Source organism: Melanotaenia boesemani, chromosome 19 (assembly GCF_017639745.1).
Source record: "Melanotaenia boesemani isolate fMelBoe1 chromosome 19, fMelBoe1.pri, whole genome shotgun sequence".
NCBI classification, from domain to species: domain Eukaryota; kingdom Metazoa; phylum Chordata; class Actinopteri; order Atheriniformes; family Melanotaeniidae; genus Melanotaenia; species Melanotaenia boesemani.
In genome coordinates, this window is record NC_055700.1 from 23,672,321 (window position 1) to 23,695,882 (window position 23,562).

The 23,562-nt window shown below is 39.3% G+C and overlaps 1 protein-coding gene and 1 long non-coding RNA gene across 2 annotated transcripts in view; both read right to left on the reverse strand.

Annotated features, from left to right (window-relative positions):
• Positions 1-6,845: 6,845 nt before the first annotated feature.
• Positions 6,846-11,790, reverse strand: LOC121630459. Its single transcript, XR_006008531.1, has 4 exons — positions 11,715-11,790; positions 10,727-10,860; positions 10,312-10,375; positions 6,846-7,058 (listed from the first exon to the last, which is right to left on the reverse strand). It is a non-coding gene; the product is annotated as an uncharacterized LOC121630459 (long non-coding RNA).
• Positions 11,791-14,746: 2,956 nt separating this feature from the next.
• The window catches only part of tsc1b (TSC complex subunit 1b), a 37,382-nt gene continuing 28,566 nt past the window's right edge, over positions 14,747-23,562 (reverse strand). The window contains exons 16-22 of the mRNA XM_041970022.1: positions 22,732-22,898; positions 22,281-22,463; positions 22,042-22,152; positions 19,339-19,461; positions 17,407-17,594; positions 17,036-17,215; positions 14,747-15,810 (exon numbers count right to left, since the gene is read on the reverse strand). Of these exons, the coding sequence (XP_041825956.1) occupies positions 15,129-15,810; positions 17,036-17,215; positions 17,407-17,594; positions 19,339-19,461; positions 22,042-22,152; positions 22,281-22,463; positions 22,732-22,898 (1,634 nt within the window). The 3' untranslated portion in view covers positions 14,747-15,128. The remainder of the gene's footprint in view (positions 15,811-17,035; positions 17,216-17,406; positions 17,595-19,338; positions 19,462-22,041; positions 22,153-22,280; positions 22,464-22,731; positions 22,899-23,562) is intronic.

The following is a 23,562-nucleotide window of genomic DNA, read 5'->3' on the forward strand; positions in this document are numbered from 1 at the left end:
CTTAATGCGATTAATTGCAAAAACTTCATGCGATTATTCGCAATAAAAATTTTAATCACTGCCCAGCACTACTTAAAACCAAAAGAAATGTAGCCATTATTACTACCATCTTTTAAGAACCTAGTCTGATTTACACACACAAACACACACACACACATATAGATTTTTTTTCCTTTCCTTCTCAAAAATATTTCTTTAAAATTATTTAAAGCCAAACCAATTTTCCCATGACTGAAAAGTACATAAAAATCTAGTTCTCTGGTTCTCCATTTCGAGAAATTCTTGCTACAGTATGCATAACTACAACTTGAAACTTAAGGCAACACCAGAGGCGAGGCAATCAGCTTGTTCCAACACGTTTTTTGGATTATTTTTCTCTACAGGGTCCGAGTTTCTTGGAAGCCATGAAACATCAGCTCATCTTTTCTGTGAAACCACCCTCATCCATTCCTCATAATCTAGCTTCATGTTTTTGGTTTTGAGGAGTTTGGATAGCCCGCTGTGCCAGCAGCGACAGCTGTCGTGTCATCCTCTTTAATATTCAGGTTTCTTGGAGCCAAACAGCTGTTTTGCATAGCAGATTGAAGCAGAGCTTGTCCTGACTCCTGGCATTAGGTGACAGATAGAAGGACTGAAGCCTTGAATAACAACAGTGTAAAAAAAGATCTAGACAAGTTGCTATGCTGTAATTCTCAGTACACCAATGAAGAATTGCAAAATACCTTAGTTTTAAGTGTACTGTGGGAGTTATTTGTGTGAAATCTTCACAGTGCACTTCTATTCTTGTATATAAATCAAGTTTTGCAATGAATAAAACATCCAAACTTCACATGGTGGTATTTTTTAACCACGCAGGCAAGCGTGAAAGAACAGAGCAATAAAATTAATCGATTCAGCCACTAACAATATTCTCCTCCGTAACAAACTACTGCAAATGGATTTTGCAACTTCCTTGCCTTCATTAGACGGAGCTGAATGCATTGCTTTTGCTTGATGTCAAAGTTGCTGTGCTTTATCACAGTCTGAGTAATGAGAGATAACTTCCCTTCGTCTGCAAGAAGCCACTCCACAACCACTACCCTTGTTTTTGCTGCAGCAATTACTCAGACCTTGTTCATTTGTTTTATTTGAGAACATTTGCATCAGATAACCAGAGGCCTGCTGTAGGGCTAACCGAGCCGTGCTGCTGTAAATTATAAGTCTCAGGCTGTTTGACAACATACCGGAGGATTTGCTAATGGCCAAGCTGCAGCATAGGAGGTCATCAGCTCCCTTATGACATGAAGTGTTTTGTAAAAATCTTCTGTCAGATTAGTTTGGTCAAAACTTATTAATATTGTCTTTTTATACATACTATTCAAATTTTGTCAACCGTATCAACTAACAGGTTTGGATATTTGTCCTTAACAGTTTGTTGTAAAGTTCCTATAAAGTTTTCTGAGCAGGGCCAGTTATTTTACAGCATACATTAACCACCTTATTTAGTAAATTTTATTTTGTTTTGCCTTCATTGATTGGAAATAATAAATGTACGTGTATAGCACTTTTCTAGTCACGTTGACCACTCAAAGCACTTTAACACCACATGTCACATGTGATTTTGCTCTAACACACACATTCATTCCCTGATGTTCGCATCGGGTGGTAAAGTGGGGTTCGGTGTCAGCCCAAGGACACTTCGTAGTAGGAGAAAGCCAGGAATCAACCCACCGACTTTCACATTGGCAGACAACTGCTCTTCCTCCTGAGCTACAGCCACCTTCAGGCCAACAAATAAAGGAGAAGGCAATGACAAACTCGATAATAGAATAAAACATGGTCATCAGAGCTGAGTCAACCTGGAATTTGGAGAGCTTCCTAAGACAGTCTGTTAAATCGTTTTCAGGAGTTCCTAAGATGGCTTTTTTTGTAGATCATGTTAGTATAACTCTCAAACGTCAGCTTATTGTCTAAAATGGTTCCTAAATAATTATAGGACTCCACAATCTCTATATCCTGTCCGTCAGTCACTGAGCTCTCAGGAGAGATCCGGGGGCGTCTAAAATCTATACACTTCCATACATCTGATACACTCAGAGATTAAAAAAAAAAATTAAAAATCCACAAACAACCTAACATGATTGTTGGAACCCGCAACGTGCTTGTAGATGTAATTTAACAAGGTTAATGTGGCGTCCTGAGCCCCTCTCTTGGTCCTGTAGGTGAACTGCTATGGGTCAATCATCTCTTCAATCGTTTTCAAGAGTTCAGCTTTAATCTGTTTTTCAAATGACTTCATAACTAATGAGGTCAGGGCTATGGGCCTAAAATCATTACAGAACAGGAACTATGATAAATTGTCTCCACTGGTTGGGAACCTTCATCTGAGACCATGGTAAATTAAAAATATAATTTAAAAAAAGGACAGAGTTGTTCAGCACAGTTAGAGAGCATTGGACCACAGATATTATCAGGGTCTGCTCTTGTTCGTGTTTTACAGTGTTTAAAGGTTTTGACAACTGTGTGTACATCAAAGGGAGGAGTGGCCAATTGATTTGATTTTGATATAAAGTCCTTCAGCAGAGTGATTTCGTTATTAAAAATCATGCACATCGAATCTGGAGTAAAATGTACTTAGCTCTTGTTTCAAGACCTGATCTGATGTGAACCCATCTAGTGAGACCTTTTTCTTCTTCACATTGTCGGGCAGATTGACCATAGTCCTATTACAGTCCTTACTGAACCCAAGTTATTGTTGCTAAGCTTGACTTTAACTTTTGTTTATAGCTTAATTTACCCCTCTTTGATTTTTCATTTGAGTTCCTTTTGTATAGCAATAAGCTAAGTAAGTTTACCCTGTTTAAAAACCAGTTTCTTTTTATTAAGTAACACTTTCGAATGTCTGGTCGTCCAAGGTTTACAATTTGGATAGGTTTTAAGTATTTACTGTCCTCACAGTAAGTTATCCAGGAGTTGACCAAATCAGTGAGTTCATCAATGTCAGAGGATTCAATGAACTCCTCCTAGGCTGTGCTATCTAAACAGCCCTGAAGGGTTAGTGCAGCCTCGTTTGACCACACTTTGATATTTCTAGTCAACACTTTCCCCCTGTGAAGACATGTCCGATATGATGGAACCAGATACACAGTTATGATCAGCTGGGCCAGTGGGGGTAGTGGAATTGATTTATAGGCATTTTTGATGGACCCATAACACTTGTCAAGGATCCTGTCCTTCCTGTTGGGACACATACTGGTAAAAGCTTCTGAGGGTTTTTCCAGTGAGCAATAATTAAAATCTCCTAGAATCAAATTAGGAGCAACCGGAGATAAGGACTGAATTTTCTGTATGGTCTAAAAGACTAGCTCAGAGGCTGTTCGATTAGAGCCAGCTAGCATTTATATAACCCAATCAAACAGCGAGATAAATTAATGTTTGTACTTTTGTTCATTTAAGCTTTACAGAAAGCATTCACAAACGTTAACCAGTGTATAAATTAGCATTTTAAAAGTAGACTGCTGAAATTATGACATTAATTTTCAGAGAAAATTGATCCAAAACTCTAATCTGTTATTTCTGTAAAGATACTTGCCTCAACTATGTACCTGCCTCTTAATCTTTTACAGACCACAAGGCAAAGATGTTGGAAAAGAAGAGATGCACTAGTCCTAATATATATATTTTGCATTTTTCTCATTTATGAGTGAGTTTTGTGTACCTTCTGGAGTGCTATGAACCTTCCAGGAAGTTTAGATCATCAGGTGCAGGCTTGATTTCTATTCCCAGAGTTAGGACCAAACATGTTTTGATATACTTTATAATTGGAATAGGCTCCTACAGATCAGTCAGCTGAAACCCTGGCTTGTTTTCAATAACTTTTTAATACTTATCTGTTTATGGTTACATTTAACCAATGTTTTAATTTTGTTTTGTTATATATATATATATATATATATATATATATATATATATTCACTTAACTTGTATTTGTCTTCCTTAGAAACGCTGCTTTTTATGCACTAATCTTTACTTTAAATTGAGTTTCTTTGTGTGTATACATTTGCACCAGGTTGCTTTGTTTTAAGCACTTTGAGTTACGTTTTTCTAGTTACAATGTGAAGGATCAACAAGGATGAATGTGTAGATATAAATATCTGTTCCTATAATATACTGTATATACTGGTAAAACAGCCACAAACCCTCTTATTGTAATTCACTGTTTCAACAAAATAAAAAGTCCTAACGTCTAGCACTTCTGCTCTGTTAATATAGCAGACGTGAGATAGAGATAACGTCTAAAAAACAGTATCTCTCGTAGGACAGGGTGTTTAAGATCTGACTGACAGGCCGACTTCTACCCCAGTCAAGGTGTGGAAACCAGAGTGGCTGCTTCCTGGTGTCTCAAATTTGTTGTAATTGACAGGTGCAGCCAGACATTCGGGGGTCCTGACAAAGCTTTGCGCCGTTTATGCAGATTAACACGTCAAAAGTACAAACGAATAAATAAACAGGTGAGCACAAATCAGGCATTTAGCCTGAGGGGATGCCATCATTAACAGATTAAACAAAGTGACTGATCACAAAAACAATGTGCTTCATAAGTGGAGGAAGTTAAAAGACGCCAAAGTTTGGGGGTAAAAAGCTAAGCAATCTTAATTATTCAGCGTCAGGCAGACAAAGACATGAATTCATAATTAACACAATAAAAAATAAAAATATTAGTGAAAATGAACTGTAATTCTGCTAGCTACTGTACCTAAAATGTAGGTAGCAGGAGAATATATACAGGAGAATAAAATAAAATGCTAGAATAAAATGCTCTTGACCATGAAATTAAAAATTCAAACCAAAAGTGATCTTGAGGACGGGATCAGAGGGTTGGCACAAATTCCCCAAGCAGTCAAGCAGTGTGGGTATCTAAGGAAGAGGCCTTATGGGAATATTCTGGGTCAGTCTGAAGAGGAAGGTGAGAATACAGATAATGAACAAACAAGACCCTCATGGGGCATTTTGACACAAAAAAGAGGATCCTGCATCCTTTGAAACCCAAATGAGCCGATGCCTGTCCCCAGTCTAAACACATACCCAAGCCACTCGCCGCTTGAGCATGAATCATAAAACTAATCCTTTTCATGTTTTTTTAATGCATCTAAATATACATATATATCACTGAGACGACCCGAGCAGCCTTTACCTGAACTTCAGCTTCCTTAATTCCTGGACATGGTTCAGCTGTAAACACACCACTTCTCTAAAAACTGGCCTAAAAATGCTCTGGCTTCCAGACATCCCTGCACGCTCTGCAGAAACCAGCCTCCTTTGACCTTCATACCAAACCATGGCCTGAAACCTCAGCTATTGATTTTTCTAACTATCTGTTTACTCCTCGTCTGCACACTTTCCCAGCTGCTTGGAGAGCATCGTTTGCCCCGAGGCGATCAGCAGGGCTCAGCTTGTTCCAGTCTTTGATCATCGTTCAGCCAGCGGATTAACATATGCACACTCTCTTCCTCTCTTTGTCGCTGAGTGTGATAATAAATCTACAGCCCTTCCTCTATCTCCCTCTTTTTTCTCTCTAGCTCCAACATGGGACGAGCCATGAATCAATCACCCCGCTTTACGCCTCGTGTCCGACATGGATGCAAATCACAGAAGGATCTGCGGGTAAAGCTCTGCTTATTAAAACCCGATGCCTGACTCATTACATCCCGCTCATGCACATGCATGTCGCCAAGATGAACAGCAGGTAACACTCATGAAAAACAGCAACACTGGTGGAGATAAAACACAGACAGACAAGATTAACCGATTTCTAAGACTGTTATCTCAATAGAGGCCAAAACTAAGCCCCATCCACTTTGCCAAAACTAAAAAGAGAATTGAAAGCTAATGAAGTTAATTACCGAGTCATTGTGGGAGGTTAGAGCATCGTCTAAAAGAGGCTTAATCTGAGGGAGGCTGCAGAGCAGAGGCTCGAGTTCTTACCTGCTCTTGCTGTGCAGTAAGTGTACTAATTAAGGTTGGTTTGAGCCTACAACCATCCCAGTTAGCTCACTTTAAGGGCCAGGGCTTCTGGGGTTTAGAACAACACCTATAAGGACTCCGCAAGTAGGACACCGAGCAAACGCATAACAGAATGAGCAGGAAGCAGGGGATATGTGTATTTCCAAGTAGACAGGTGACTTTTTTCTTAAAAAGCAACCTATGTGGTTTCTCTAATGGCCACTGGTGAGACAAACCCTCACTCCCCATTGACTTTCTTATTTATTACGGCCTAATTATATCAGCGTGTCAGCTAACGCACCCAGCTCCTTGCCCTAAATGCTGCAAAGCTCTTGTGGCTCAGTTCGTACTTGCACACCTTATGTTCCCGAGCCGTGTACCATTTAACCACGGCTTCTCGAGGCATACGGGGTTGTTTAGCCCTGCATTTTTTTTTTCCAGCTCAGCCAATCAAGGATGCAACGGGTGAGGCAGAAGAGCACATGTGGTGAATAAAAATACAGTAGCAACACGAGCTCAGGACTGACAAGAGGAGGAGGAGGTGGAGTGAATTTGGACGAGTTCCCCTCCTCATCATCAGTGTGTCGGACTGAGCGGCCCTGCGAGGTGCCAGAGCTGAAGCCCTATTAAAAGAAAAAAAAAAAAGGAAAAAAAAAGTTGAAGGCCAGGTTGCCAGAAAAGATTCGTCCTCTCACCTCAAAAACACAACCGCCTCACTCGACCAGGCAGCGAGACCATCAGCCGTGTACCGCTTAGGTTGAGGCGGTGGTGACCTGGCGTGCCAAGACGAGGCCGGTTCTACACACTGATGAGTCCTTTCACAGACATCAAACGGGAGTGCCGCAGACCTCTCCACGACCTGCCTGTGCCATCTTGTCTCCTGCTCTCTGCTCTTTATTTGAAGCTGATACGGGCAGACAGATCGGAAAATATCGATCACTGTGCGCTCTGTAAAATTCTCCTTCCAGGTTTGACAGGTGATTACAGACTCTGGATCCAGCTGTTGCAGACTGTGTGTCAATGTGTGCACATTTAGGTTTTTCCTGATATTCTGTGGTTCGAATGTCTCCAATCATCTGCAGAAGAGAGACATCTTTCAGAAAGAAAAGAGAGGAGGAGAAAAAAATCCAGACAGGCAGACATGCACACTGTATAACACAGAAAATAGGTTATAAAGCAGGAAGAATAATGCATGTGAATTCCAATCATCGAAATTCAAATGATTTGGATGCATCCCCAGCCAGCCCTCCTCTCCTTGTCTGCCTTCTGTCGAGGCCTCACAACTCACCAATCGGATCGGAGGGAAACAGGCTGCAGATTCAGAAGGTTTGCATTAGGAATGGCCCGTTATTAATTAAGCTTGCAGAGAGGAGTTTTTTTTGACAGCGGCTCCCGAGGCGGGGAGCAGTGTGGATCTTGGCGCTGACCTGGCCCAGCAGGGGTATGGAGCACTGTCTTTGAGGTGGTGGTGGTGTAGCGGGCTAGAATGGGTGGTGGGTGGGAGAGAAAAGAGGAGGAAGAGGGGAGGGGGGGCTGGCTCCATGCCGACAGCCAGGCCTGCCACGTCTGCGTGCCCGCTTTGAAGTGTCACCTTGAGGGAAGAGCCGATGGCCGGGAAGCCGAGAGGGCGGGAGCTGCGGAGAGGAGTGGCACGGTTGGCAATGCCAGACATGGCGCTTTAATATTGCATGGGCTCCCGTCCATCTCTGTACACACTCAGGACATTCCTTCTGCTTGATTTAGTTTGAAAGTAGATCTTTGTTGTTTTTTCCCCCTCCTCTCTCACCATGCTGTGGCTCAACACCTGTGCTGGTTTTGTGCTCATTCCTGCCTGAACAAATGTCAAGCTCTGCAGTCAGAGGAACTTTAACTTCTCCTTTAAGATTATGAGAGTTGACACTGTTGCAATGGGCCAAGCTAAGTGAAGTTGAGCCGTTGCATCTGGCATCTTAAATGTCTTAAATTATTACAAAGCAGAAATCATTTTCATCTCATCTTACCAGACAACATTTTACAGAGAAATATTAACATTTAAAAAAATGTGTAGTGAGGATATGATTACATAACACATAAATAAATCGACTGCTTTTTTCCCCAGTGATAAACATAGAAACCAGAAGGGTAATGTTTAATTAAAAGGCACACTAACATTTCTAATTGCTAGCTTTTCCTCCCGCAATCACATCAATCTTGTTAAGAAAATGCAAGAGACAGGTTCAAGTCATTTTTTTAAATATGTCTGTAGGTTATTGGTAAACCTTGATGAAAACCTCTTAACGATACAAAAACACAAGCTGGTTCGTTTCCTTTTTGTTCATCTTTCTCTGTTTTTGCTCATTTCTAACGCTCTTTCATCACTTCCTAAAATGCCGCCTTCCTTTATGAAAATGAACCCATATTGTTGGGAACTGAAATTCAGCTTTTAGTATTTTCTCCTCTCCCTTCAGCGCCTTGCTCGCCTGACCTGCTGCCAACGCGGAAACCCGATGTGACGGAGAATTAAACATGGCGTTAGCGAGGAGATGCTTGCGAGGGAGTTTATCAACAGAGGCTGCAGGAAGGAGGTGTTTTGAAGTGAGGGAAAACGTATTTAAAAAAGAACCACTCACACTGCACGCACTTTCTACCCACTTTAACAACCGTCCCAGTTCACAAATAGCAGTTTTAACTCCCCTGATTAGCACTGACATCTGCAGCCTTTCATCTCTCCCTCCATCTTGTTTTTTTAATCAGATTAACCCAAACGGGCATCTATTAATGGCCTCTTTTTTAGGGAAGCTGAAAGAGGAGAGATAATTAAAATAATTAAACCGCTGGGACCGGTCTGCACGCTCATCTCTGGCTCTTTTCTTTTCTTCTTGCCTTTAAGTTTAGATTCCGCCTTGCTTACTGATTCAAGCAGCACAGAGAGAGAAAGGATCATCATCCTCACTTAATTGCATTAAGTTGACTCTCGGAGGTCCAATTTTTCCCTCCAAAACCGACAGCCAGCGTAGGATCTGATCTTTAGGTGCATGTCAGCCATCTAAATGTGGAAGTAGAAAGGGGGGAGGAGGGCGCCTTTCTAAACAGCCTTTATGGAGCATATTTATTTAGTCAGTGAGTTTATTTTGCATAAGGCCGAATATAAAAAAAAAGGGGGGGGGGGGGGGGAGTATCCTCTTTAATGATTATTTATTCATGGACTTTTAAGCTTTTAATGAGGACAAATGAAGCCGTTTTTCACAGTGTCAGTATGTAGTATGCTTACCAAAAATACTCTTGTTTAGCATTTTCTTTTGCACTGTGTGTCCGTGAGGAATAAACACTAACATTTAATAAATATAACTAGGAGTTTGGAGCAAGACTTTCAAGCAGTTTGTTTTGATCTTGCATAAATATCGAATTTCTAACACATTTTGATCAGACTCTGTGATGTTGATGATAATAATTTATTGATTTTTATTAATCCTTTTAATTGAGGCTAAACCGATGACCACTGCAGGAAAATAATGTACCGTAAGAGTCTAGAGATATATTCAAGATGAGAAATTCATCATTTTTTCCAAACTAGAACACACACACAATAACTTTATCATTCAATTACCTCCCTTAACTTGACAAATATAAGCTCCTTTCCATCAATTATTCACTCCTGTTTAATTTATTCTTACTTGTGCAAACACATGTCATGAGCTGGTACCTTCTATACTGACAACAGAGGGGAAAGAAGTGGGCTGCAGCGCAGCATTTGAGATATATTTTACATTATAGGTGTACACATCTTGAATATCATAATTATTCATCTACAGATGAAGTCAAACTTTACTTCCTGTCAAAAAAGAAACTGATGAATTCTTGAATGAGGGTTTTAGGGAGAGCAGCAGACCTGGCGTCCTCCTCGGAGTGCAGCCCCGAACTTTACACAAGCTTGGATGTCTGTCTGTGCCCCCCCCCCCAATCCCCCCCCAAGTCAAAAACCTCATGCATTTTCACTTCATTCAGATCATTTTCACATTTTCACAGGGCTTCATTTCAAGTTGTCAGGGAAAAAAAAGGAAGAATCCCTCTGCTGGAAATACTTAAGATTTATATTTAAATTTTCATGGAATCTTTGAGAACATTGAGGAGCAATTTCACATTTGCACTGACATCTAATTTCTCAAGTAGAGTCTGAAAGCACAAATTGCCAAGGATTCCCTATGTGCCCAATTATCCTGCATCAATTTCCTTGACCCTGTGGAATGCTGGTAAATTAATCATACCACTTTTTTTTTTTTTTGACTGTCTCTCGTGCAATACATATGCACACGTTTGATAAACTAATCACACTTGGTTGGTTATACTCACAAAAAAGAAGAATCAGTCCCAGAAGCAGGATGAGAAGTAGCACCAAGGACCAGAGATTTGGAGGCTGGGGAAAAAAAAAAACTCAAACTGTCATTAACATGTATGTACATGCATGCATACAAAAAATAACACAGAAATAAAATGATAAAACATTGTGAAAATATTTTTCTGGCTTTATACATGTAAGAATATTGCAAAAAAAAGAAGCAGTAAGTTTTAATCAGACAGTTTTAGTTCACCATTTGTGTGCTCATGGAAGGTGTTTCAGCTTTATCAGTATTTGCAAAGGGATTATTTAAATACATGCCCTCAAGTAAACCTGTATATTTTTTAAATATATGTAAAGTATATAGAAATAAACACTCAGAACCAGTAATATCAGTAGTCATGTCATACAGTAATACAGTATACTGACCTTCCAGCACAGCCAAAGCTCCTGAATCATCTTCAACCATCATCTGTGTAACAGCATATTTACCAGGCTGCTGTACCTGTTGATCCCAACATGGTTGAAGAGTCTGGAGTCAGTTTTTGGAGTAACAGTGACCTCTTGTGGAAACACAATAACAAAGCATCAAGTGCCACAAGAAAAGACAAACGACATAAGGGATTGAAAACTGACCAATAAGGTACTTCACTTTTGGAAACAAGACAGAGGAACGAGTTCCATTTATATATATATATATATATATATATATATATATATATATATATATATATATATATATATATATATATATATATATATATATATATATAAACTAGCTATTCTAGTGTGGAAAGTTCTTAAGATTAAAAAATGAATTCACTAAACCCAGAATCAAGCTATGAATTATTTTAACGTTGTTCCATTTAAACATAAAATCCCCAGCACTCAGATTATAAACTATTTCACGTGGTTTCTAATAATAACAATTATAGATATAAAATGTTTAAAAAGTTTTTATCCCAGTACAAGTAAACGCAGTCCAGAAATAACAATTAACATTTTTAGCTAAATTCAATCATGCTAATCAGCTTCGTTCCATTTTCGGTTTTATTTGTTAGCTTAGCTTAGCTTAGCTCGGTGTTTCTCCATCCAGGTCCTCAGGACCCACTGCCCTCCATCTTTTAGAGGTAACCCTACTTCAACACACCAGATGAAACGAATAGCTCGTTAACTTCTTCATCAGATTATTTGCTAGCCTGTTAACGAGCCATTCATTTTTAAAACCTGCAGGGCAGAGGGTCCTTGAGAAACTTTGGTTTAGCTTGTGAGAGCAGGCTCGAGGCCAGCATGTTTGCTACTTTACCGTTTACAAAATAAAAAATCACATTGTGCACACACGTGATTATTAACCAATTGCATTTGCCTATGCCGCTTTTAATAGGAGCTTTATGAGAGTTAGTCAGCGTCCCATTACCTTTGTGAAGTGCCACTGTTGTTTGAAGATGACGGCTTTCCTGGTTCTGGAGGTTTTTCCTCTCCACTGTTACCTGCTCAGGATGGCGGATTCAATAGAAACGATGACTCGATGCTATCTGTTGGTTTCCTAAGCTAAGCAATTATAATTATTATTAATTGGTTTATATGGAGTCAGTTTTCATAAATTAGAATATTACTTAGATCATAATTGATATGGATTAAAATTGGACTATTTTTTCTTTCTTTTACTAATGATAACATATATGGTTAATTTTTGGTTACATCTGGAAAATTGTCTGGGTTTGTATACCGCAAACAAAACACTCCACTATATTACTGCAACTAAAATCCCATTTGAGTAAAAGGACATTTTAGTATAGGGCTATTCACAATCAAATATTAGCTGTTTAATCCAGGTACTGAAACATCAGTGGTGAAAATGGATATATTTGTAGGTGCATGAGTTGAAGCAACTTTACATTTAATGTAACGTAAAGTTTTTATGGGAGTGTAGTGAAGCAGAAAACATTACGCAATTGTACAAGTTTCTACAGTGCCTTAGTAAATATACTTTCCAGATTCAGACTGAGAATTAATAGCAGTAATCAGCCCCTTTATGTATTTAACAAAATACCCCAAACTTCTACCTGATGGTCCATTAAATTAAATTTTAAGTGCACTAAATGCTGCATACACACTCCAGCCTTGACATTTTCAAATAAAGTCAAAAATGGTGAAATTTCAGTCAGAGCTGAGAGTAATAAATAGATTTCCCTACTATAACAACAAATATGTCCAAAAGTCTGCTGACATTCACCAAGGAAACAATGGAAAACTTTAAATTGTAGTGCAAAACATTGAAGACGATCTTTATTGTTCACAGTTAAACACAAGCCACTGCTTTAAGAACTTCCTTTTTCTTTTTTTTTCTTTTCGCCATTTCATCCCAGATTCTCCAGCTCCTGTCAGAGTCCTGGTTTCTTCCATTTGTGCTGATTGTACCTTCTGTCTTAGTTTGCTGTAGCTACTACTGTTGGCATTTAAAGAGGATTGTTGAACATGCTTTAGATAGTGAGGCAGAAAGAAATGACAGCAGAAGATCCTAGTGGACAACAGGATTTAGACGACTTTAACAATCATTTTACTTAAAAAATAAAAATAAAAAAGGTAGAATGGAGAAAAATAGAAAAGAATGAGGCCTATGTTCATTAGGCCTAAAGAAAGGAAACTGAGACATCATTAGATATGTTTTGACATGACCGGAATTAACCAGAAAACAAATACTTCTAAGAAAAAATTTAAAGATTTTTAGGGCTTCTGCTTGTTTTACTCAACAAGTATCATCCAAATTTATTGTTTGCACCTGTGAGCACACCTGCTGAGCAAATATAAAATAAATATATAAATTAAAAGCAGAAAAATTTGGAATCTAGAAAAACAAATAAAATGCTACAAGTCTGTTAACATCTTATCTGCTTTCCTTACTGCATCTTTGTCAGTGTGAGTTCTGAAGCCAAGTTTATTTGTTTTTCACCTTTTATGTATTTCAAGAAAAACAGTCAGTGAAGGTTTATATGGAAATATTTCTATTTAGGTATACACACTCGGAGGGAACTAAACATTTGCGTGTACCAATTACTTTTGCACACCAAGACGATGCGTTATCGCCCCACAGCGATAAAGTGTGACAGCACCTCCTCGACATTCTGGGACAATCCAGTTCTCCAACAAAACTTGCAGTTTTCACCCTGTAGGCTGCAACTGGAAGGATGTCATTTTCTGTGGCAGGAGGGATTTTGAAAACTTTTAAAGACAAAGATTGCTGTGGTCAGTCATGTTTATTTCTGTAGTCAGATTCTGGTGAGTCAGACTAGGAACGAACTCAGCTGTGGTAAACATGCTTAGACACTGACTGCAGTTAGTTTCTGAATATCAGATGATGTTAAACATTTTATTCTATTTCGTTTGGTTGTGGCTTTACAGATTTTTCTCACTTTGGTCCATTTTTATTGATGAATGAAGTAATTTTGTTCAGGTTTTAAAAACTAAACTCTTAGGCCTGGTACACTTCTGATGAGATTTTTTATCTGGTCGAGACCTCACACGTGAGGACAAAAAAAATCAGGCATGTAACAGCTGTGATCATACTGTGTGTGATGTGCTTAGATAATCTCATCACAGAACAACACACACATAACGATGCTGTCCCACAACCCAAATAGAATCTAGTCCTCCAAGCCGGAAATCTCACGTGACCAAACGTGATGTTACAAAAACATAGAAGAAGAACTGTAGCAACAACCGGCAAAAAAACGAAGAAGAAACATAATAACCAGACAACACATCTCCCAGCATGGAAGAGGATATACAGGACGAGGGAATGATGGTGGTTTTGCGACTATTGTTAGCAGAAAAATCCAGAACTGAAAAAATAACAGACTGGAGACAGCGTGAACATTGGCTTTGTCTCCTTCCTTCTTCCCCAGTCAGCTCGCTTTCTGATTGGCTACATTCTGTTCAGTCACCATCCACAGTCACAACTCAGGAGTTGTCGGCTTTCCTCACCCACGTGAAGATATTTCGTCATATATATTGAACATTTAATATTTACGATTGTCGGCCACGACCCGTTTCAGAGCCGGTTATCGGGACGAATTCGCTCATAACACACCTCAGACCAAATGAGGATTTTATAGGAAAACCTTATAAGGCTCAAGATAATCGGGGTTTGCCGTCCGTAGCCGGGAAGGAGCAAAATCAGGACAAAAACGGCCCGATAATCTTTATGTGTGTACCAGGCCTTAGATTTCTGCCTTCTCAGTAAAAATTTACTTTAAATTTTTTTTCTCCTTCTTTAAAGGGGATAAATTCTCCTTCAGGAAAGTTCTAACATAACTTTTTCTTCTACAAGAGATATTTTCTTTTTAAAATAACTGAATTATTTCCATTTTAAGTATTCCTAACAAAGTATTGCTGTTGTCATTGTATCAGACAGGAAGTGGGTTAAAAACAGGTGGGAAAATTTGTGACTTTTAAAATTTGGGGTTAACTGACCATGTAAACATGAGACTTGCTGTTTCACATGTAGGTTTTTAATAGCTCACTGACACCCTCTCAGTTCATCTTTCAGCAGTCTTAAATGTCTTGCATGTTTAACTGGTAACACATCAACTTTGTGTCTGCTGCATTTTCAGATTTCTTCAGGGTGATGAAATCGTTCTGAAGAAGAAAACACAAAGCAGAGAAATTTGGGGGAAATCCTGTTGTCCACTTAGAAGAATGGGACAAATAACACTGAATTCCAAAGAGTTGCTGACGTGTTACTTTTGTTGATAATTTGTAGCCTTTCTCCATGGTTAAACTTCAATCTCTCCTTTCGTTTGATCCTCCACCCCGGCTCAGTCTTGTGTCCTTAACTGTGCTCATGATGCGTTTCATTATAGTCCATAATCTTTAGCTGCTGCTGCCGGGGGCGGCCCGACCCCGCCTGTCCCCTGCCTCCGCCCTGTCCCATTCCCGCTTTTCTGCGGGGGCTTTCCTGGCTGGAGGCCCGCTTCTTGGGCTCAGACGGGTGCTCGATGGTGGGCACAGTGAGAGGAGTGGCTGGGACAGAGGCTGTGGCAGGAGGGGAGGGGGGGATGGGGGAAGGTGGAGGACCGATGGTGGCGATATAACCCTGACAAGGCGGCTCCACACAGAGCTCAGTCTTCAGGCTGTGGGCGAGGCCCGCCAGGCGCGGTGGGGGTTCCTCCTCGTCACACTGGCTCTCGCTCTTATTGCGGAAAAGCTCACGTGCTCTCATACCCAGGAAGCTCTTGGCACTGGGATAGGAGCCCACGGTGAGAGGCGCGTCAGACACAGGCAGGGGTGTAAGCGGGTTGGTGTGGGGACAGGACGAGGTAGGCTCCACCAGCAGGGGCGGGGTCAGGTCCTGGCCTCCGTTGATGGAGTTGGCTGTTGACTGGGAAGTCTTGGTCGCCTTTGGTTGGAGAGGCAATAAAGTGCTGCCGTTCCCCCGAGGGGAGTCATGTGGCAATCTGCTGTCCATCTCCTCGATGGTGTGAACTCTACCTGGTCCATCTGGAACCGTGACACTGGAGGACAAAGATTAATATTATGAACCAGGTCTGAGTTTGCCCCCTAGTGTTCAATGTAGGGAAAAGCATTTCTATTCAGATGAATGAAAATCTCACTGCAGCAATCATTTTAACAGTTTCTCCCATTAAGTTTTACAGACATGCTTGTTATTTAAACTAAAAGGACAGCTTCCCATATTTTTAATACTGCTCGGCTACATACAACAGAATTTTTTTAGTTGAATTAATTCTATCAATTACTTTAATTTATTAGTCTGTTAATTTATTAGTCTGTTTGCTACTTTGTTTATCCAAAATCTCAAAAATCTCTAATAAAAGTTAACATTTTTTCATCTTACTCAGTGGCAGTAAGTACTGAAGATGGGATTTTGCTTATTTGTGGTACATTTTGTGAATGAAAGTACAATGTGTCCATTCACAGGATAATAATACGTTGAGTTTATGTGCACTGTTCCAGATTTTGTTTTAATCATGATAATATGTAACCGCCGCAGTTCAAGTTTTATGACTCTTAAAAGTGCGGCAATTGTTTGCTTAATTTGTGCCAATGGATAATCTAAGATTATGTTTACACTGCAGGCAAAAATGACCTTTTTTTTTTTTTTATGATAGTCTTAAAAGCACAAATCCATTTTTTTTCCAGGCCCCTTTCACACGTGGTCCTAATCAGTTACACATCTGAAGTTTTTCAAAGAGATTTCAGTCTGAATGGCCAAGTCATGTTTTATCTGAACTTTAAGAGACATTTACATTCTGTGCTGGAGGCACAGAATGAGATGTGTGAAGTCAAGTCTTTGCACATTGGTCACATCAGGGTCACAGACTTTAGAATAAAGTCTGATGGTGGTCACATTCAAATTGAAAAATGAACAACCATGCATACACAAAATCAGATCTCAGCAAAAAAAAAATCAGAACTGAGCATTAAAAGCTGCAGTGTTAGCGCAGCCTAAGACTAAATTAATTTTTTCTACTTTTTTCTCTGAGAGAGACATGAATTTAAAAAACTAAGGTACATCAACAGCCATTACTATGTGTCTGATTTGGCTAAAAATGAGTAAATGGCTAACAACACAAATACAAAACTTAAATATAAAATGGCCACAAGTCAAGCACATTAAATGCATGCTAAGTAAAAAGTGAGTCATGTTCATAAAAATGTGACTGAGCAATACTTGCATCATACACTAATATGTAGGGTCAAAAAAGTCAAGAGTCTGACCTGGAGTCTGCAGGAGTAAGTGTGTCCGCTCTGCCTCCTGGAGGTGAGCCGGTGGTGGTGCTGCTGCTGGCTGGAGCCTCCATTTCTACTCGGCTGTAGAGCTGCAGGAGTTCAGTCTGCAGCAGTTGAGTGATTCTCCTCTGAGCCTGATATCTGCTGTCTGATGCCTGCAACTCTGTCCTATAAAGAAACAGAGAAAAGACAGTGTTCTATCAATGCAAAAAAAAATGGCTAGATGTCTTTTCTCATCCATATGTCCTTCTGAGTTAAATCATAGAGTGATGAGAACAATTACATAAAGCATATTACTAACAAAATATCTCCTTTTTGAGAAGTTCACTATTTCAACTGTCCTGTGATCTCATACTCACTTTGCTTGACATTTTACATCTTCGAGGAACTTCTTTTGTTCTGCAATGAGGTGCTCCTTTTTAGAGAGCTGAATCTCCAACTCAGCACTTCTCTGCTGTGCAGCCTCCAGCTTCTGCCCTTGAACCAGCAGACTTTGTCTTAGTGTCTCCACCTCCTTCGTATGAGACACCTGCAGCATGACGGCCTCCTGAGTGGTGGCAGAAAGAAAAAGTGTAAAATGGGTGAAAATCATACACATACAACCCTGTTTCTTCTCTGATTGGAAACACTGGTACCAGATAGTTGCATTTATGACTGGTACCTACAATTTATTCACTGGTACTGTAGCCAGAGTTATAGAGCCCAAAGCAGGAGGACCTGGTAAACTGTTTAGGCAATATTGCGTTGTCAGCACATATGCCTGTCAATGGGAAATGTGTTTGTTTTTCTTCTTTTTAAATAGACAATGCAAGAAAAAAAATGAGATAATTTAAAGAAGGGGTCATCACACAGTTTGCAGACAGGCTCAGAGTGCACAGTCTACACTACGATTGTCCTGCCTGCAGAACAGGAAGCAGGGTGAACTTCATAGCGGAGCAGATGTGGTGGAGACCAACGAACAAAGTGAAGCACACAAACAACCAGAAAGAAGAGTCAAATAGGAGGAAATACAAACATTACCATGTGGGCAAAAAAAAACAAAATTGTTTATTGCCCAGAGTTGAAAGACAGGTATCCTCATTTAATCTCATCTTAATTTGTGAAAGCAGTTAAATTCTGATTCTGCCTTCAGTTGGGGTTGTTATTCTAAACTAAGTATAATTTAAGATAAAAATTTTAGCCCCTAGTATTTCTGGATTTAAGATGGATTTATACTAAGGCACCGCGTAGGTTCACGGATAGTTCGGGTAGTCAGGATTACAACACAGATGTGGAAATGTAAAGGTCTATAGATTTAAAACAACTTCTAGAGCCTGAAAAGTTACCTTAATCATGATGTGAAATACTGTAATTAATTAAATGTGATTAAATGTTTTGTGATTTTGTAGGTCCACTGTGATCTGTAAGTTGCAATGCAAGTGTGACATATAAATGAAATATTTATATGTATGCTTGTCAAAGTAAATGCGTCAATGGCAAATTCCTTTTAACGGCACCTTTTCTTTTAAACACACTTAACGCACACGTCGTCCGCGTAGTTTAAGAAAGTGATGCTGAAATAACGTTGTGGTTCTGAAGGAGAAACAGACACAAAATATGTATTTTACATAGAAAGTTCAGCTTTAAAACTCTGCAAGATGGTTCTTTGGACAATAACATTCATATACACCATCCCAGCTGTAACGCATTATTGGCATGCTTGGTCAGAAACAAGATCATAACTCTCAACATGGACCTAACCCTTGATTAAAATAAGATAGGAAACTATCCATCGGGGGTATTGAGATCAAAAATGAAAAGAAAACAATAGTTTTTCTTTTTCCTCCCCTTTTGTAGAATACTCTATGAATGAGAATTCTGTATCCTTTGAAGCATCCTCCTGCTCGCCATTAAAGAGTTTACAGGTTCCAAGATTTCCCCATCAGCGTCATGCTTTAAATTGGGAGCCTGTATAGTTTTTTTTTAAATTTAGATGTTAGGAATATAAAAACTCACAGTGTTATAATTATATAATAAGCGATCCTAGCAGATCGAATTGAAGCAAAAACACAGTATATAATTAATTAGTTAATGCTACAGAATCTACATCCCCATTTATATATATACATTTATATTTACAAAGTCAAAATATCCTTAAAATTCAGGAACTTTGACTTCATCTACCTGAGCTGATGTTACAGCAAAGATAAAAATACTGAAGTGGGATAGTCTGACTTGACACCCAACAAGCCCAATCATCTTGCAGCTCGCTGCATCTGACATGCACACACACACACTCCCTCCCACCATACCTTTGTATTATCCGTGCCTGTGTGCTGTAATTCCTGCATGGACAGCTTATGTGCCTCCCCGAGGAGCAGCAGCTGCTTGTTCAGGAAGCTCATCTGCTGCTGGGTACTCTCGCTGTTGCTCAGCTGAAGGACAAACGAGACAAACGATGATAAAGGAAGGCAAAAAAAACACACACACTATAAATAAATGCTGTCCAAAAGTATTTGGGAATACATCCACATGAATTTCCTCAGCGTTTACAGTCTATTTATCAAAACTTCCCAAATTTCCCTGAGGGCTCTCTGAAGGGATTAATAAAGTATTTCTATTCTATTCTATTCTAAGATGCTTTATTTGTATAAATGAAGCTCTACTGCTAAATTACACAAGCTGATGACGACAATGGACATGACTTAAATTTTTTTGGTAACCTCAACACCAGTATAAAGAACACATTCTAGGGAGTAAATTGTTGTAAATTAGCTAAAAGCTAAATCTACTTATAAAAACAGTATTGTGTAACTAGCAATGTAGCTAAAAAAAAGAAGTGGATTTTATTTTAAACTAACATGAGGAAGTCTTTTCACACCGATGAGGACAGAACATGAATGATGACGATAGGCTGTTTACCAGTTTTAGCTTTAATAAAAGTTTGAACATTTTCTGGACTGGGTTCGCTGACTCTTAACTGGGCCTACACAGTGTTTATTTGAAGTTTACAATAAAGGACAAACAGTAAACAATCAAAGGAAAAAAACAAGGTGCAATTCTCACTTTTACAAAACTATTTAGACTTTTTTAAATTAAATGATTTAGCAAAACAAACTCAAGCTAAAGGCATATTTCTATTAATAGTATCAGTCCCTGCTGTACCCAACACGTCACAGAGCATAGTGCTCATTTATCTGAGTTTTCATGTATAGTGACATTTAGGTGTGAAATGCCTCATCAACAGTCCCTATTGAATTAGGATTTTGCCTTAGTCTGGAAACGGCTTCAACCAAACCCCGGGATGCAAAAAAATACCCAGACCCCCCTGTGTCATTGACCCAAAAATAAAGAGTGAGACAGCATCACCAAGGCAACCGAGGCCTGGGACAGTGGGCAGTCTACTGAGGGGTAGCAGGATGAGAACAGGGGCATGTTTGTCTGAGCTCCCCAAGTCAAGTCCAGTTCTTTCATTTACAAAATCGGGGGTAAACACAAAGGAATGTGTAAAAAAAATAAAATAAAATCTTGCCAATTTTATATAACCCAATTATTCATGTGGATTTGTCATTTGTATCTTATGCTCATATTTTTTATCTAATGTAATCTGATGATGAAAGGCCACATGGCATATTACACAATATTGTTCTTCAACAAAATCTAAGCCTGAAGGAGTGTGTGGAAAATTAAGTACATCTTCACTGCTTCCATAGTAATTTAAGAGAGTAAGCAGCAATCAGGTGTTTCTGAAGAAATGTACTTTATCAACTGATCATCATCAACATGTCTTTAAAACCAAAACTTTTTGCTGGTCTGAAGCATTTAGGTGTTTGTTAACACAAAGCCAAAGATCTGCAATCATCTCAGAGAAACAATTATTGCTGGGCATCATTCTGGGAAGAATTATAATGTCATTTCAAAACCATCTGGAATCCATCACCGTGCAGTGAGGAAGATTATTCACAAATGGAAAGCATTCCAAGCAGTTTCCAATTTTCCTAGGTCAGATGGTGCAAGGCTCAACGAAAACAAAGAGAAAAAAACTCAAACTACATCTCAGACTCTACAGGCCTCAGTTGGCATGTTAAATGTTAACATTCATAACAGCAAAATTAAGAAAATACTGAACAAGTATGACTTTAGGGATATAACAAAAAATCAACCTAGATAGATGCATCAATCAAAAAGACAATAGCATCAATCCAAATTGAAAATATTGATCAAGAATTGATACAGTAGTAATCTGTAAGACGCGCTTTAATAAAAAAAACATGCAGAGGTATTCACTTGTTTTTTCTAACAACCTAATTGTCTTCATTTAATTTTATGAGGAAAATATCAATATCCAAAGGTGTGTTTAACAATGATCAAGTACAATTTGGTTATTATAACCAAGTCTAAAATATATTTTGTTTGAGTTTTTCTTTTCTTTTTTTAATATACAGAATGTGGTACCGTCCACTTTCGTTTTTCATTCAAATGTCTGCTTGAGGAAAGAAATGTATATTTTCATATTTTAGTTGCTTTTTTGATTAATATAGGTGGAAGTGGTTATTTGAATTATCATGTGATTTAATTTAATATCCCATCAAACTTGTATCATGGCAGAGTTTGTGATATCAGAAAACAATGAATCATTATCCACTGAATCAATACGATAGTGTATTGCAATCATACTTCTGATTTACACGCCTAGAAGAATTGACACAAGCAAGCAACTTCTTAAAAAAAAACAAAAAAAAACCCCCCGCTGTAGCACTGCTGTATATAAGTGTACGTAATGTGGGCAAACATGGAGAATTACAATGATACAGAAGTACAAACTAGCCATAAATGAAGAAACTAATATGTAAGAGCAAAAGCTGTGAATATACAATTACTTACAAATAAATAGGAAATTAAGAGTTATAAAATATCACAGATGGCACCTCAACATTTGACATTCAACTAAAATGGTCTTCAATCCGATTTTTTTTTTTTTGCCTTAATAGAGCACTTTTCAAGTTAAACATTACCTTGACAGTCATCTGGTTGAGTAGGTGACCAGTGTGGCACACTTTGTTATTGGCCCTCTGAAGCTCTGCCTCCAGTTCATCCATCCTTTTCTGACACTCCTGTAACTTGCTCTGTAGAGAACAGATTCAGATGTTTTCTATCAGTGACTAAAATGTTGTCTAAGATTATGTACAGTTATGTATGCCTGTGTGGGAAGTTGACTGTAAATGAATCCTCAGAAGGAATGTTGTGGGTCTACCTGAAGCTCCTGGTTCTTGGTGTAGTAGTCGTCCCGACCCTGTTGCAGTTGTCTGATCTGACTATGCAGCCGTGTCACCATCGTCTCACGGTCATCCCACAGCTGCCGGTACCGCTGCTGCTCCACCTGCAGGCTTTCCCGCAGAGACGTTATGTCTACGCTCTGCAGGTTCAACTGATCCTTCTGCACAAACAAAAACAAACATGCACAAGGTAAGTTAAAAATGTGTTCAGGCTATTAGGAACAAAAAAAAAAAATATTTACCAGAAAATATATATTGCTTCAGGGGATTGGTTGAGCATGACCATCTGAGATGCATATTCACCTCTCAGTGCAATGGCTTTCCAATGTAAACAAACATCTTTGGCTTATTTGAAACAAGATTTCTGTTTCAAAGAGACTGTTCATGCCTAAATAAGCTGGTAATTTTGTGATCCCATGCTAAACTTGCCATAGCATTGTTCTGCTCCTCCAGCGCAGTGGCGTTGATGATGCGTCGGAGGAGGCGTCGGTTGCGGACGGCGTGTTGCTCCCTCTTGTAGCGCTCATACAGCAGCTGGTTGTGCAGCAGGAGCAGCTGGCTGCGCAATGTGTGAAGCTCGTCCAGCGGAGCTGAGCCTGAGTGAGTCACGGTAATAATCACAGAAATTAAAGCATTCATACACCCAACATGTGCAACTACAAAAAAAAGAGGTGGTAACTGACGTGGTCAGGATCTGTCTGGATACAGTGCTGTGCTTGTAAAATTAGAAGAAGGTAAAGCAGATTTATTAATTTTATTAATAAATTCTGTAGTGAGTTTGATTCAGGGCCTGAAAAGACTCTAAAACCACCAGCCACACATGAGGAGTGGAAACTTGTTTTAGGTGCAATTGAAATTAAAGCCGCAAGCGGCATCCATCGGGTCCGAGCTTCCTGGACCTCGCCACCCGATGTCGCCATGGCAACAGGTGGTGTAATGCGTTAAGGACCCAACCTGTATGAATCCTGTCAAGTTTGGTGCAGATCCCATGTATTCCTATGGAGATATGAGCAAACTGTGTTTCATGGCGAGAAGGCTTTTTCCATCGGTTGCCACGGTAACACGCTTTCTGCTATTAGAAAGATTTGAATAGCGTTTGGTCCCCAACTTGTCAGGAAGCTTCCCACCAAGTATGGAGTCGGTGGCACGAATCGCCTCCGACTAGTTCGTTCAAATAGAAGTGAAATGAAAGATGGCGGGCACCCCGTTGCCATGGCAACAGGTGTTGGATTGACTTCTTTGCTGGACTTGGGGTGTCAC